This window comes from Equus caballus, chromosome 16, assembly GCF_041296265.1.
Source record: "Equus caballus isolate H_3958 breed thoroughbred chromosome 16, TB-T2T, whole genome shotgun sequence".
In the NCBI taxonomy this organism is placed as follows: domain Eukaryota; kingdom Metazoa; phylum Chordata; class Mammalia; order Perissodactyla; family Equidae; genus Equus; species Equus caballus.
In genome coordinates, this window is record NC_091699.1 from 52,328,236 (window position 1) to 52,345,186 (window position 16,951).

Below are 16,951 nucleotides of genomic sequence, written 5' to 3' on the forward strand. Positions count from 1 at the left end.
GACAAAATTGCCTAACGATGCATTTCTCAGAATGTGTCCCGATCATTAAGTGATGCATGCCTGTTACTGTAAATATTCTTTCGGCTTGCTTTATTTCTTCACTATTATGTTCATGAGGTTCATTTGCTGCTATGGCTGTATGAATATACTACAGTTTATCCATTCTCCTGTCCAGGTTGTTTCCAACTTTGCTGTCATCACAGTGCTGCAACATACATCTCTACACGGACATGTGGGGGTGGTTTCTAAGGAGCAGTACTGCTGGGCACAGAGTATATTCATCATCTGACTTTATCGGGAAACACAAAAGTGTTTCAAGAATTGCTTTGACTCTTCATTTTTACTGACACTTGATACTGTCTCCTTTTTAAACATGCGCCAGACCTGGTGGGCGTAACAGAAAGACAGGCTTCTTTTATTGTTTCAATGGCCTTACCTTTTTTCCTCCCTCATCTGTTTGGGTTTGCCCTATGGTTATTTTCTACACGTAACATTCTTTTCTTAATATAATTTGATTCATTCATTATAAAGTATAATAGTACAATAAAATAAAAATTATGAATCTACCATCCAACTTCAGAACAGTGCCAAAACCCTGAATCTAATTATCTGTTCCTTCTCCATCCCACCCATCTGCCTTCTCACCCAGAAGTAAAAACTATTCTCATGCTTGCAGAGACAATTCTCCTGCCTTTTTAGTTTCATCCATGCAACCATGACTTAATAACACACAGTTTGCTTTGAGTTTTATAAAAATGGTACCGCTCTTTATAAACTTCAAGTCCTTGTTTATTTCTCCAAGTAAGTTCCTAAGATTCATCCTTTTACTGCCTGAAGCAGTTCATTCCTCTTCAGTGTTGTGAGCGATCTACAAGGACAATACCACAAGAAGTCTAATCCTTCTGCTGATGAAATTCATGGCATTCATAGTCTCTGACAGTGGTGCTGTAACCTTCTTGTAAATACTTCCTGGTATAAATGTATCAGGTACCCATGGAGGAAGCGCTGGTAAATTCACAAGAGGATGCCAAATAATGTTCAAAATCATGGGACCGAATGACACTAGCAATACGAATTTCTAATGATTCATCCCCTATTACCGGGTATCATCAAACTTACTAACAACTCATCCTGACCTCCTAATATGCTCTCCTTTAAAACCCACAGCACTAGAGAAGAATCTAAGGCAGTATTAATTCATTTATTCACCCAAATTATCAAAATAGAGCCAGGGCACAAGGTTGAGAAATCCAAGAGCCTTCCCTTAAGGAGCTAAGTGTAGCATGGAATGTGACTGTTTTATAAATCATTTTCCTGATTACAAGACACATATACATACATTTCAGAGTATCCAGAAAGCACAGAAGGAGCAAGAGGAAAATAAAAATCATACAGAAGCACATCACTATGATATAACTTTTTACAGGTGAATGTCTCGTCTTGTATCAATCAGTTACCCCCAGAGCCATCCTCCCACTCAGCATGCCCATTTCACACTTTCTCCTCCAACACTCCACCCTCATCCCACTCATAGCTAAGGACATTGCTTCCTACTTCACCATGAAAATAAAAGCTATTCACATGCTCCCACCACATCTATCTACCCAGCATCCACATCCACATAGCCGCTTCCCTTCTACAATGGAAGATGAGCTGCCCGTGCCAGGCCTTCGACCTGTGCACTAGACCCCACCCTCCTCACACACTCAGGGACATCACTCCAGCATATGACTGTGCTTTCACCTTCTCCAATTTTCCCGTTCTCCAAAATCTTCGTCATCAGCATTTGGTAATATCCCCCATTTGGGGAAGAGAGTGGAGGGAGCAGGAACATAACCTCCCTCCCTAATGTTCATAGCTAACTAACCAGCAACATATCAGATTACACCCTCAGCTTGGAAATACGATTTGCATTTGCTTCTGAGACACTACTCTCACTTGGTTAGTTCTCCTCTTCCTCACTGCCCTTCGCTGATTCATCTTCATGTCTTCAACTTCTAAATCTCAGAGGAATCCTACGACCTGTCCTTTCAGTTCACTCACTTTGGCTCCTCCACTTCAGATGTCTTTTGTCCTCAGAGGCCTACAACGTGCGGCTCTGGCATTGTTTCACCATCTGGAGTCCTCTTCAGGTTATCTTCTCTTTCTCCAGACCTTTTCTCTTCTCTATATGCATTCCTTCCTTTGAGGATCTCATCCAGCTTCCTGGCTTGAAATGTCACCTATGCCTTGAAGACTCAAACTTGTGTCTCCAACACGAACTTCTCTCCTAAACTCCAGCCCCATTAATCCATCTCTTCCCTGGATTTCTCTACTTGAACATCTATAGAAATCTCAAGCTTAACATGTCCAAATGGAACTCCGGGGACTCTCTGGCCTCCCTCCCAACTGCAGACTCTTTCCCACCTCAGTGGATGGCCTCTTTCCACTTACTCTGGCCAAATACCTTAGATTCATACTAAACTTCTCTCTTCCACACCCCATGTACAATTTGTCAGAAAGACCTGTTAGCTCTACCTTCAAAACATATCTAGAACCTGACCATTTCCCACCACCATCACTGCTACCATCCTGGTCCCAGGCAACATCACCTCTCACCTGAATTATTGTAACTGCCTCCTACTTAGTCCTCATATCCTCCCTTGCCCACCTGCAGCCTATTCTCTACATCACTGTCAGAGTGGTCCTGCCTTATCATGCCAATCCTCTACTCACATCCTGACAGCTTCTCGTCACAGTTAAAGTAAAGACAAAGCCCATAAGACCCTGCATAATCTGGGCCCAGCTACTTCTCTAAACACAGCTCCCACCTTTGCCTGTCCACTGTCACTGCTGTAGTCATGCTCCTGCCTTCGGGCCTTTGCTCTTGCTCACTTGTCTGTATGTATGTGAAACATATGACTATAGTTCAAGTCAAGACACTACACTAAACAAAAGCTAATTTAAAGCTTTACATTTAAACTAAATGGAGGGGCTGGCCCGGTGGCACAGCGGTTGAGTTTGCATGTTGCACTTCTCGGCAGCCCGGGGTTTGCCGGTTCGGATCCCCAGTGCGGACATGGCACTGCTTGGCAAGCCATGCTGTGGTAGGCATCCCACATACAAAGTAGAGGAAGATGGGCAGAGATGTTAGCTCAGGGCCAGCCTTCCTCAGCAAAAAGAGGAGGACAGGCAGTAGTTAGCTCAGGGCTAATCCTCCTCAATAAATCAATAAATAAACAAATAAATAAACTGAATGGATAAGCTGTTCCAAAATTGCCTAGGAAAGACTTCCATAATCTCATTTGATATTATTTGTCCATTCACAATCTCAAACCCCTTAAAGCACCATCTGAATACATCTATTCTTATTATGTCCTGAGGGGAAGCTTGGAAAGCTCCAGGGAGGGGAGGGGAAAAAACTAGAGTAAACAAAAACTTTTATCCTGAGATTTTCTGATTTTTATTCTCCCACAACTGTGGGAAATGTTTCCTCCATTAATTTTCTGCTTTAAGTATAACAAGCATAATAACAAAGGAAATCATATGGACGGAACGAACAAATAAATGACAGACTGTTGTGTTAATAAGCATCTTGGGAGAACGTGAGAGAAAGATCCGCTCAGTTTCTGCAGGGTGTAGTCCCCATCACAGGCACCCACCAGCATTTACCAGCCAGCTCGCTTTGCTTCCCTATTTTTATTATCACGTCGACGATAAAGATAAGTTTTTAAAATGAACTTACAGTAAGATAATCATTACTCACTTCACATTTGTACTTACTCCCCCTCCCCAAGCATTACTCTTCGCATACCGTTCATTTTTCTGTGGCTATTGCAAATACAATTATTAGCTGTAATTCTCTCCAAGTTGCTGGTCACCCTAGTTCCTGAGTCTAACTTTATACTAAGGAACGTTTTCACTTCAACAGCCAGGTTCAAACCACTCGTTTATTGCTACAAAGTCTAACAAAGGCAAACAGTACACAGTCCTTCTTTAAGATCATCACCCCCAGACCTCTCGAACAGAAAGAGAATAATTCAGTCTAAAGAGTTCATTCTTCAAAAAAAAATAGTCATTTACAACCATTATTCTAAGATTTTATGTTAATGGATTTGATTTTATCAAAAGCAATTTCTACTAATTCTAAAATATCTTCTTATGCAATATTTGAGACTGTCTCTAAATCTGCCTTATATTTAAAAAAAGACTGTTAGAAAATTACTACTATGTAAGGATACAGCCATGTAATACTGGAAGAGCAAACCGATGGACCTGAAATGAAGATACACATTACATTTAGGAATAAATATACTTTAAAAATAAACAAAAAGCACTATATAAAAAATACTTACACATGGGGAGGTAATATACAAATATCACAAGGTAGTAAGCTTATGGGTAACTTTTCATTTTAAAGAAATTTTTCTAATGTAACATTGTCTTTTCAATTAAAAAATTTAAGTATGTGCTACAATCATGTGGGCCTGAATATGCACAGATTTTGGAACTCTAATAAAACTGCCTGATGTTGCAGGACGTTTACCTCCCTCCTTTTCAGTCTTTGCAAACAACTTCACTCCTCCAGGGAAAAGACAGACCCAAGCTAAGTGTTTGCAGCCCAAGCTACTTTTCCCCAAAAAGCAAAACAAATGACAAGAAATAAAGCCATGAGGCAAATCTATTTACCTATGTTCAACATACTATCCTTCCTGGCCGGGCCTCCTCGTTTACACCTCATTTGTATAAACTAAGGACAGAGGAAGGTGACATCTGTGCACGTTTCTCCTGGGTGACTGAAGGGAATCACATCCCCATCGGAAGACAAATGCAAAGCTCTCCACTGGCCTGGGACTTAGCCCTAGCCCCTCATTTCTCCATCATTCATCCACCAAGACCCACTGTGTCTCTCTTCTTTATAAAAAGCAAAGTATCTCTGGGTCTACTTAAGTACTTTTTCTTTACTTAAGGCTTCTATAGGGAGATTAGAGTAAAACAAGTGGGCCTCTTCAACCTAGAACAATGTGAGAGGGTAGACGTGATCAAAGTTTATAAGCTATAAACAGAGTTAAATTACAATTATTTATCAAACTCCTTGGTGATTAGGTAGCCATTTTATAATATATATTCAATTAAAACTTGTACTGTAACAAATAAGCAGGTTAAAATCTGCTTATTTAGTGTTTGTTACCTCTGGCTGAGCAGAAAGTTCTCTTAGAAGATGACCATTCCATACAAACCGCTGATCTGCCTAAGAGAGAAGTTGTAAAATTAATAAAAGATCTCCCGCCAAGTTGAGCTTCTACAGAAACAAAACTAACAACCAATGTCTCCACCTGGTCGCTAGAAGCAGGTCTCTTTGACACGCTCCAAACAGAACTCTTCCCCTCAAGCCTCCCCCTCCTCTGGGTACTCCTGTCTTACTGCCAGACAGAAACCTGGGAGTCCTCTCAGTCTTTCTTTCTCTTATATTGAGTCAATTGTTAAGTCCTAGATCCCCTTCCAAATTCCTCCTTTCTTCTACATCTCTACTCTCACCACCGTCAGAAACATCTGACTCCAGCCTAACTACTAAAACAGCATCTGCCTCAAGTCTTGGCCGTGGCCTTCCCAGCCATTCCTCCACATGCTGTCAACAGGAGTTCTCCGACATGACAGGTCTCCTGTCTGCTGGAAAGGCCCCACTGCCTCTCTGTTATCTCAAGAACCAAATCTTCGCATGGCTGAACCAGTCCTGGGATCTGGCAGCCCCTACTTAACTCTCTGGTCTCATCTCTGGTCACTCTGACCTTCAAACTATAAACACAGAAGGTCCCTCAACAACTCAGGAGATTAACCAATTCTCTCCATTCTCTTTATAAAACACACCATCTGACATTCCCCCTACCGGCCCCTCCACAGCGGAACGTCACAGGGAGAGGCTCCTGCCCTTAGCCAGAGATTCAGATGTGCATTCCCAATCGGTTTGTGCCGTACTTGTTATTCACCATTACAGAATTTAACTAAATATTTTATAAATCAATAAAATATGACTTAAAAAACAAACTGCTATCTCTAGAAAGTTGAATGATTTGAATTTAACTTGATAAAAGGGAAGTTGCTAAACAAAACTGCTATTGAATTAAGAGTGGGAGTGGCAGCTATAAAAGATTAGAGAAACAGTAAAAATCTACGGGACTCTGCAAACAGACTGCTCTGTAAGTGTCAAAATCTTTAAAGAGACTCCACTGGAAAGCATTACGGATGTAATTATAAGGGAAAGACAATTAGCAATCAAGGAACCAAAAACAAAGAAAAGCCTTCGGTCCTACATTAAAAAACAGGCCTGTCAATATAAATTTTAAGTTGAGATAAAATTTTAAGGTATACATGGTTCATTTATCATTTTTATGATTCCCTACGTTAACTGTAACTGACTCTTCTGATTAGCTGACAAAAGATTCCCTTCCCATTTGAACAGATGTGATGGCTTTTGTTTAACCTAATATTGCCACCATCTCTGCCTAGAACCCTCCCTCTCCCACTGCCACCTGACCAATAAGGCCTACTCATCATTAAGTCTCAGCTCAAAAGTTACTTTCCTTTGTAATGTCGTCCCTGACGCTCCCCTAGACAGAGTGAGATGCACCTTCCTTCAGGATCCTACCACATTTTGTTACCTATCTCCATGACGGCAACTGTCTCTTGTTTTGTGATTGCCTGGATTGGCGCTTCCCCAGCACACTGCAGGCTCCCACAAGGCAAGGGCTGTCTCTTTTCATTCTGTGTCCCCAGTGGCTAGTACAGTGCCTGGTACACAGCAGGCATTTGAGAGACAGTTGATAAACAAATGGAAAATGCAGCAACTGCTTTTAAAAGCAACAGTCTTTTCGTAGTTAAAAGCCAAGTTTCTTGATTGCTTAGCTTACAGCTAAATTTACATCTAAGCCTACCTACAATTTTACTAGATTAGCATGTGAAATCTTAAAAGAGCCAGTCAACTAAAATACTGACTTAGGCTAAACTACATGAAATTATCACTTTTATTGGTCAAAACTAGCCAATTACTGGCAATTTCATATGGTCCAACCTAATAAATAACTGACAGCAAACTTTTAAATTCTGTCTCCCTCCTAAACATAGCTACTATGTTTGCTAATTAAAAAAAAATGAAGGCAACAATTATCCAGGTTCCTGAACATCAGAAATTTTAAGTTTTGATCATCCCTAGTTGATCAGGCCTAAGTTCTAAAGATACAGTCATCTTAAAAAAAAGCAAAATAATCAAAAAAACCCACTTAAAAGGATATTCTTCAAGTTCTCAAATCAATAAGTTGTTACTTTTCTAGCTTCAAAAACTGTAAATAACACCACTGCAGAAAGGACATCATCTGTTAGAATATTAATTTTATAACTATAATTATGTTGCTAATGCTAATAATTGTTATACTACAGAATACTGAGAGCTAGGAAATAACCAGCGTGTGTTTAGACTGGATTTCTGAATACCTACACCAGTGGTCCTCAATCCTGTCTGTGTAACATACAGACTCCGGGGTCCTGAATTTGGGATTGTGATACACATTTGAAAGATGGTATGTTTTCAAAGCCCCACACAAGATGCTGGTATAGCCAGGATTAAGAAAAATCAACATACATTTTTATGGATGAAACAGACATGTCCCTTAAAAAAATAAGTAAATAAGTAAAAATAAGTGAAGATTAAGCTTACCCTTTCCAAGAGACTCATTTCTTGGAATTCTGGACTAGTATTGGAGAGCCGCTGCAAAGTATGGGTCAAATCATAGGTCGTTGAAAAGTAAAACCCATCCACACTCAAGACATGGTTTATCATCGCTAGGAAAGTTTTATTATCTTGTAACTGTAAACAAAGGGGAGGAACAAAATCAGTCTATCTCATACTCGAAAAGGAATCTGTCAATATGAAAAAAGAATGAAAATAAAAACCTGTAAGTCCAGCCCTGTTAAATACCACTGGCACAAGGACCGGGCCAGGGAGGGGCATGCTCACCCGTTCCCAGGACCAAGGACAGTTCCTGACACACACCCAATGCTCAATAAATGGTGTACGGTATTATTATACTAATTGATCATATAGAACTCCTTCCCTCTGGTATCCTTCACAAATTTTACTCTAACGGGCAGAAGAGTTATCTTCACAAAACATCATCACCTTATGTCATGACCTACTGTGGCCAAAGGCTTTACATAGATTCTCTTTCATCTTCACAACAACCTGGCTAGGTTAGCGTAATTATCCACATTCAACAAATAAAAAACATAAACTCATGAGGGGCCCAGTACCATAGAGAGTAAATAACAAGAGAATAATACCATCCTCGTTCTTAAGAAACTTTACTGGTTTGGGCTAGATGGGAAATAAAATCCAATTTTTTTTTAAAAAAAAACAAAGATTAAAAAGAAAAGTCCAGTAAAAGTAAAATTTATCTTTATTTGCTAATATTCATTTTAGTTGGCTTTCCCAAAGAATACCAAAACTGACATTTGTTTTTATTTTTGTTCTAAAAAATAATTGTTGGGGGTTGGCCTGGTGGTGTAGTAGTTAAGTTTGTGCACTCTGCTCCGGCAGCCTGGGGTTCACAAGTCCAGATCCCAGGCACGGACCTAGCACCACTCGTCAAGCCATGCTGTGGCAGCATCCCACACAAAATAGAGGAAGACTGGCACAAACGTTAGCTCAGGGCCAATCTTCCTGACCAAAAAAGAATTTTTTTTAATAAAATAAAATAATTGTTAATGTTTGGTAATGTTTAATGATTACCAAATGATTAACATGCTAATCTACATGTTACAAATCTACCTACTACAAAATTTTTAATTTGGGCTCAGAAATATTTTTTTTAAAACAAAAGGCACAAGCAAAGCATAAATAGTGAGCAATGCTAAAATCAGTTACATGGCCTGACAATAAAATGTAACAGTCAAGAAGAAACTGTTCAAGTCAATATTACTGAGCTATTAAATGAATATAACCATTTTTATTGCCTTAAAATATCGTGTGTCATAGAGAGTGAATACATTAATACATATTGATTGACATACATATAGTAAAAGAGAAATTTTAAGTTTAAACCAAAGTATAAAAAGCACATCCTGGGGCCCGGCCTGGTGGCGTAGTGGTTAAGTTCGCATGCTCTGCTTTGACAGCCTGGGGTTCGTGAGTTCAGATCCCAGGTGTGGACCTACACACCGCTCATCAAGCCATGCTGTGGCAGTGTCCCATAGCAAAATAGAGGAAGACTGGCACAGATATTATCTCAGGGACAATCTTCCTCAAGCAAAAAGAGGAAGACTGGCAACAGATGTTAGCTCAGAGTCAATCTTCCCCATCCAAAAAAAAGGCATATTTATTACTGTAAGTTATAAATGTACAGGGAAATTTAAAGATAGCAAAATTAATATTTATTTAGTATACTGTAATTTAAAACAGAAGCAGTGAGAATTAAAATATTTTATTTCTTGTAAAAAATTGACCAAGAGTAGCTTGAACAGTGTTTGCCTTCTTATCATGTAACTTATGATACAGAGTACCTTTTCTACACCTTGGTGAATTGCCATACACCTTTCTAAGTCTGACCTAGCTTCTAACACTTTATCCTTTGCACTTTCAAAGTCATGAAACCCCTCTGAGAGAGCCTTTAATGTGAAGTCTGTCGCTGGCATCACTTCCCTAGGACATCGTCACCCTTTACATCACAACCACTTCACCATTAACGTCAATAAATTCACCTTCACTAAGACTTCTTGCTGCGTATCTAGACTCTCTTGTATAGGGACTGCATCAGTATTCCCACAGTCAGCCATTTCTTCTAGACTCGATTAATGTTCAATTCAAATTTCACTTCTGGAGTTGTCACTTTTTGTTTCTTTGTACTTTCATCTTTGGTGGGCTAATTCTTTAGTCAATAAACCATGGTAACTGAAATTTAAACCATGTTGTTGGGGGACTGGTATTAACTAAACTATGGTAAATGAAATCCGTGGATATAGGAATCGTACAAAAGGAGGACTTTTTGAACATATATACACACATATACACACTCATATTCACATGTGGTAAAAGTAAAAAAATTTTTCCTCTGCAGAAAAAGGGATGAGTGGAACTTCAAAGGTATCTAATATTTTATTACTATTTTTTTTTCCTGAGGAAGATTAGCCCTGATCTAACATCTGTGCCAATCTTCTCTACCTTGTATGTGGGTCACGGCCACAGCATGGCTGACCACGCCTGGGATCTGAACCTGTGAACCCAGGCCACCAAAGCAGAGCATGCCAAACTTAATCACTATGCCACAGGGCTGGCCCCCTAATATTTTATTTCTTTACAAAAAGGTTATAAAGCTAAATCTGGGCATTGAGTACATATGCATTTTCTATTTCTCCTTTTTTCTCCATATGAAATTTCATAATTTAAGAACTAAGTCAGTTTTTAAAAAACAAAACAAAAGCAATAAAATATATGAAGGATTTTTAAAAAAATACATTTTATGGTTAGGTATAAAGGTAGGTAGAGTGACCTTGCTCTATGAGTTGCTTAAATAACCAGGCTTAAAAGACACCCATCAAACATTCTTGGTATTCCACCTCCCTCCCCCACCCCCCATGGTACCATTTTGGGTTTTGCAATTAAGTGCTTCTACTTCTTACCTGAATATCAGTTAAGTGCAACATGGTCTTCTTATAAGAAAGGACATCAAAATCTGTTGCTTTCCAGATTACATGATTGAAAAATTCACCTATTTTTGTCTTTTTGGTAATGACAATTAGATAATTACCTACAAAAAGCAAAGCCAAACATTCATAAATATAAATAAGGCAATTCTTAAGCCAAAAGTAGCAGTCCTCATTGTTTAAACTCTAAAGGCTAGCACAATGAGACTGTACTGTGCTATTTAATAAAAGGCCCATACTTTATTTTAAAGCAATTTTAGAATTGACAAATAGAAAGACGAGCTTATTATTTGGAAAAATTCCTATTGAAAGGTCAAATTTTTTCTCAAAAAGATAAAAGCAAAAACTTTTGATAAGCAAAAAATGATCTTAGCAGATGAAAAGCAGAGATAGAAAACACTTCTCTCTCTCTGTCAAGCCCAAGGATACAGGCCTCTGCTCATGCGTTTCCCAGTGTGCAGCTTAGGTCATCACAAGTCATGAGACGTGACCATTGCAGGACAATGTCCGGTCTACACCACTCCTATGTCCTTCATGTCATTCTCAATGGTAGAGAAATGTGCTGGGGCAGTATAACTAACTGGTTTCTACAACATTACAAAGATAAGTGGTCAGGAATCAGAGCGCCAGCACAGCCCCATGCACAATATACCCACCCTGATCCTGGCCACCTCCTCCCCTACAAATACAGCAGGGTAAGCCTTTACCACTAAGTTAATTCTTAAACTCTGCCCACAAGTGCCTATGTACAACTCTCTCCTAGAACTTGTCACACTGTACCGCAGTAATTTACTATTCAAACGCCTCTCTCATTAGACTGTAAACTGCAGGACAAAAGGGACTTGCATCTTTTATAACTCAGCATCTAGCACAGTGCCTAATGCAACAGGAATTTTTTAAAAGTTCAATGAAATGAAACTTAGACCAACAAAATCACTTTCCTAATAACTCAGAACCAGGTAACATTCTCTAACATGCACTATGTCATATTCAACCCTATAATGGGGTTGAAGGTGTAGAATATTCTGGTCCATCAGTGCATTAAAATTTTTATTTAAATACTCTTAGAATTTATGAAAAATGTCTAGGTGACTAGGGGTTTCAACTCAAGTTGAAATAAAACCAAAAACAAAACTTTTTTTTAATAGAACCTCAGGCTGATAAATTTCACCACTTGCCATTTGAGGTACATTACCTTTAGAAATTAATGACAAATAGCTCACCTAAAGATTTATTGCCTAAAGCATGATATGAAGTATGCCTTCATCTTATACTCTACTAGTGTCAATTTAATTACCTTCTTTACCCGTCTTAGCTTACCTGCCACCAGATGGATTGTGCCCAGTATACCAAATATTGGTCTTGTGACAGCTGACGGAGGAATATCTTTCTTAACTTTAAAAGAAAAAAAGAAAAAGCACATAGAAAAAGCTCATCAATAGAAAGAAATTTAGTTTGATTTAAATAGTTACTTCAACTAAATCAATACGTATGATTTGCTCTAAGAAAGCAATATTCCTTCATTAGTGTTAGACCTACATTTTGGCAGAATATAAAATAAAGATGTCCACGTTACATATAACCGTCTCTGCCTGTCTAGAATACGGTGCCAAAAGTAACATGCTTCAGCAGCCTCATCAAGTAAATTGCAGATTATTTCTAATGTCAATTTTCAACCAAATTTATTCAATGTTTTCCCAGAAACTAAGTCCCTATCCCTTTAAGAGAATTAGAAAGTAAACGAAAGGGAGGGTTGAGACAAGATTTTAATCTCTACATGCTACTACTGCAATGCAAAAAACTACTTCCTATCCAGTCTAAGAATGTGGGAAATGCAGGCAAATATCCTAGGGAGGAAGGAGCAAGGAAAGGCCTCCTCCTAGTGTCTAACAGTGATCTACACAGGTATGCAGTGAGGCATCACCATCAACTGTGATTTTATCAATACTGCCCTTAATAACAAGAGTAGCTTAGATTACAGCGGTCCTTTCTCAATTGTTAAACTTTAAGCCACTGTATTTCACAAAACTTACTTTGTAGAACTTTAGTTTAGGGAATAAGGCCTCAAAAAGGGGGGAGGTAGGGTTTCCCAGTCAAATGAGCTTATTTTGCTACATCCCTATTACCTCTGTTCCTTCTCCCAGAAAGAGTCACAACAGAGTGGAAAATAAAGGCTCTGAGAAGGCCTACAGTAAAAGAAAGTTGTTCCACTGTTTAATTCAAGGTTTCCCAAACTTACGTGGCTATAAATTTTTCTTTCAGTCACAGTTTAATTATCATCTGGAACCCATTTTGAAACACTGCTGTAAACCCAAGTCTTATTTCTTTTTCTTTGCTTCCCCAAAGCCTCAGTACGTAGTTGTATATTCTAGTTGTAAGTCCTTCTAGTTCTTCTATGTGAGCCACTGCCACAGCACAGCTACTGACAGATGAGTGGTGTGGTTCCACAATCAGGAACCAAACTCAGGCCGCCAAAGCTGAATATGCCGAACATTCTAGGCCGTCAGGGCTGGCTCAACCCAAGGTCTATTTCTTAAAACAGTCCTGTTATTCTGGATTAATTAATTCTGAACTATGTCTAAAATTCACTTCTGTTTCTCTCAATAATTCATTTTACTTAGCAATGCTATGTCACAATTAATTAACATGAAATATGGGAATACCAGTGCAGTGAAAAAGCTCAGAGAAAATCCTGAATATACTGAGATCATTTGATAAACTTAAATGTAATAATGATCAAGCTTTAAGTTATATTAACTGGAGTGTAATGGCAATAAAAGTACAATAATTCCTAAGAAAATATATTAGTTTTTCATGGGGAAAAAAATCCCTCTTTCTGTGGCAATGGTCTGTATTCCCAACGGTAAAAAGAAACTGGTAGAGAAACTGCGAGGGAGGCAGCCCCTCATCCTCACTGGCTTCAGTCCCACTATCTCTTCATGTCTCTCCTGTTGACTGCTTGGTAGCATCTTCACATCCAAACTATCCAGGACTTTTAGCTTTGTCCATTCAAATGGGTCTGCAATCTCTACCTACAAATAAAATGTCACTAAAAGACCAAAAATAACTGAAAATACTGCATCCATACAAAGATTTTATAAGACACTAGGTTGTATCAATACAAGACAAAGGAGTGTGATTAAAATCGAGGAAAAGTGCACTAACATCAGGTAAAAACAGGCTACCTTGAGAGAGCAGCCACCAAGCAACAGACACAGGCAACGCCAAATTATCAAACTAAAACAGAGCTCTAATTCCATTTGGTCAAAGGAAAACTATATATGGTTCTGACCAGAATAACCACATAACCAAGGAAGTGGAAATTTAGTCATATCTTTCTAACACTTTACTATCCTCTGCAAAATATGTTCACATTTCACTTTACCCCTTCAAAGGATATTTACTGTTTACTGAATGTCTACTCTATGGTTACTCAAATATTGTACTTAAGAAAAAAATACAGAACTCTCTCTAGAGGTAAATTTTTAAACAAATGAAATACGAAATTCTAAATGTGATATCACATGGCACATTAATTTGTCACTAAAACTATTTTATGTTAAGCTGGTCAGAAATCAGTGTTCCACACAATTGAAAAAAAATTGTTTTTCATACTCCTGAGAAGCAAAACCAAACTATAACTGGACAGATAGATAAGACAGATAGATAAAGCTTAGGAACATCATTTGCCTAAACCACAAGTTTTAGTCAGTGATGTATACATTATTTTTCATTTATTAAATTATCCTCCACTGATGCATATACTATTTTCATTTATTAAATTATCCTCACAGTCATGAATATTTTCAAAAACAAAAGCTGCTGCTAAAATTCCACACGATGCTAAAACAACTTTCTTACATTCAAATACCTTAAATCTTACGGCTAGAAAGGAACTCAGACATCAACAAAATCAATCATGATAGAATACAGATAAGGGAACAAATAAAGAAATAATTATGTTTTTAAATCCTCAGATAGTAAAATGCTACCTAAAATTGTCAAGATCATTTCTCCTTTTCATAAAAAGGAGAAAACATAAAATTAGTGCACAAAAATCAAACAAGGTAGCAAGAATTAAATTTTACAAAAAGACCCCCAGAGATCCACACACTGACATAGTTCTGATAAATTTATTTTAATCACTGCAACTTAGGTATAAAATCTTGCTCAGGCACTTCCGAATCTGGCTGTAAAATACCTGAGAGGGTGACCTCTGTGGACACGCGGTCGATGATAAGCACGTCATCTGCTCCATCATCACAAGCTTCCACATAAAATTTTTCAGGTGTGATATGCCTAAGAAGAAATTTAAAACCATAAATAACCAAACCAAGTGAAATGAAAACTTCTGAAATATTTATTAACACAATTTCAGCAGTGTTTAAATCTGACATCCTTTTCCCAGCTTCTGAACAGATGAAGCTGTTGTGTCGTCCTCACACATTCACTGCAACTCTTTTCACTTATATATTTAATGCTGACAAGGTTTTAATTTGTGTAAAACCACCAATTTGACTTACACAAGAAGATCATAACAAAATCTAATCTTTATATCCAACATGGTGGAGAAGGGAATGTAGCATAGTATTCAGGGGCACAGTCTACACAACCAGACTATCTGTGTGGTGTGACCTTGGGCGAGTTACTCATTCTCTCAGTCCTTCGGTTCTCTTAGCCATGAAATAAAGATAATACCAGACTCATCAAACTGCACTGTTGTGAGGATAAAGTGAGCTAATCTTTGATAAGTACTCGGAACATCTGATACTTGGTAAGCAAGATCTAAGTATTAGCTAAAAATACTAAGAAACATATTTTTAATAAAACATTTTCAGAAAATGGTTCAAAGTAAACTACTTGAACATTCAGGTGCTTTTTGGTTAGAATGTCACATACGTGTTCCTGAAAAAAACTTCACATTCTGCAAAATAAAAAATAAAGGAAGTAAAGTTCGCGTCGGGACAGACTACTCAAAATTTACGCAACTTTGTAACCAGAGTCCGACAAAAACAAGACGTGGTTCCACCGGAGGTAACTTGGACAACCCAGACAGGCAGTTTAGCATGGTTAGGGGCTGCTGCTGGAAATATTAACAACTAACAGAAATAATAAAGTACAAATGCAGATTTACAAGTGCTAAAACAATGCAGACTGAGGCTGTGAAGGTGGGCGCAGGAGAAAGTACAACACTCCAGAAGCTGACCAAGGCTGGGGCGGGAACTAGTTTTTTCCCCAGGAACTCATCTTAATTGTTCTTAAACCACACTTGAAAGAATTTCTGTCTGTGCAGCAGTCAACCTGAGGGCTTGTTCCTTTCCTTCTTAATTCTACTCCCTCTTTCCACTCCCCTTGCCTATGAAAAATCTTATCTGAACCCACACAACCATCACTGACATCACTTCTTAGGTACCAATCGTGAATAGGCAATTCAATTTATAGAAACAAGTCCTGTAGCAGAACAAACTGTATGGACCATTTTTGACTATAAGTTTTCAGAGGAATAATCAACCCTTAATTATCCAAACATAACTTACATCTTTTTATAGTTCATCTATAACTAACTTTTTTTTTTTTAGATTTTTTTTATTTTTTTTCCCCTTTTTCTCCCCAAAGCCCCCCAGTACATAGTTGTATATTCTTTGTTGTGGGTCCTTCTAGTTGTGGCATGTGGGACGCTGCCTCAGCGTGGCTTGATGAGCAATGCCATGTCCGCGCCCAGGATTCGAACCGACGAAACACTGGGCCGCCTGCAGCGGAGCACGCGAACTTAACCACTCGGCCACGGGGCCAGCCCCTATAACTAACTTCTTAATATTACACTAGTTTCCTCCATTTGGGGGGAGATGCTAAGATAATGAAAATCAATTTTAATACAAATCAAGAAAAATGCAACAAAGAAGACAAATCTGTTTCAAATACTCCAATTCAAACTAAATACAATGGTTCACTCCTTTTTATTGCTGAATAGTATTCCATTTTATGGATACACCATAATTTGTTTATCCATTCACTCGTTGATGGACATCTGGGTCGTTTCCAGTTTGGGATATTCTGAATGAAGGTTCTATGAACACTCTCATACAAGGCTTAAGGCAGACACACGCATTCATTTCTCTGGGGTGACTATCGAGAAGTAGAATGGCTGGATCATACAGTAGTTACATGTTTAACTTGTGCAGAAGGGAAAAAAGGGAGGGATTACAGGCACAAGGAAACTATCAGGGGTGATGGATGTGTTCACTACCTTGATACTGCTGATGATGTTTCATGGAGTAAA

General features: G+C 38.4%; 1 protein-coding gene across 1 annotated transcript in view; it reads right to left on the reverse strand.

The window, feature by feature from the left end:
- The window catches only part of SACM1L (SAC1 like phosphatidylinositide phosphatase), a 61,100-nt gene that overhangs the window by 29,811 nt on the left and 14,338 nt on the right, over positions 1 to 16,951 (reverse strand). Inside the window, exons 2-7 of the mRNA XM_023620576.2 lie at positions 14,873 to 14,970; positions 11,992 to 12,066; positions 10,648 to 10,775; positions 7,691 to 7,840; positions 5,171 to 5,230; positions 4,221 to 4,254 (exon numbers count right to left, since the gene is read on the reverse strand). Of these exons, the coding sequence (XP_023476344.1) occupies positions 4,221 to 4,254; positions 5,171 to 5,230; positions 7,691 to 7,840; positions 10,648 to 10,775; positions 11,992 to 12,066; positions 14,873 to 14,970 (545 nt within the window). The remainder of the gene's footprint in view (positions 1 to 4,220; positions 4,255 to 5,170; positions 5,231 to 7,690; positions 7,841 to 10,647; positions 10,776 to 11,991; positions 12,067 to 14,872; positions 14,971 to 16,951) is intronic.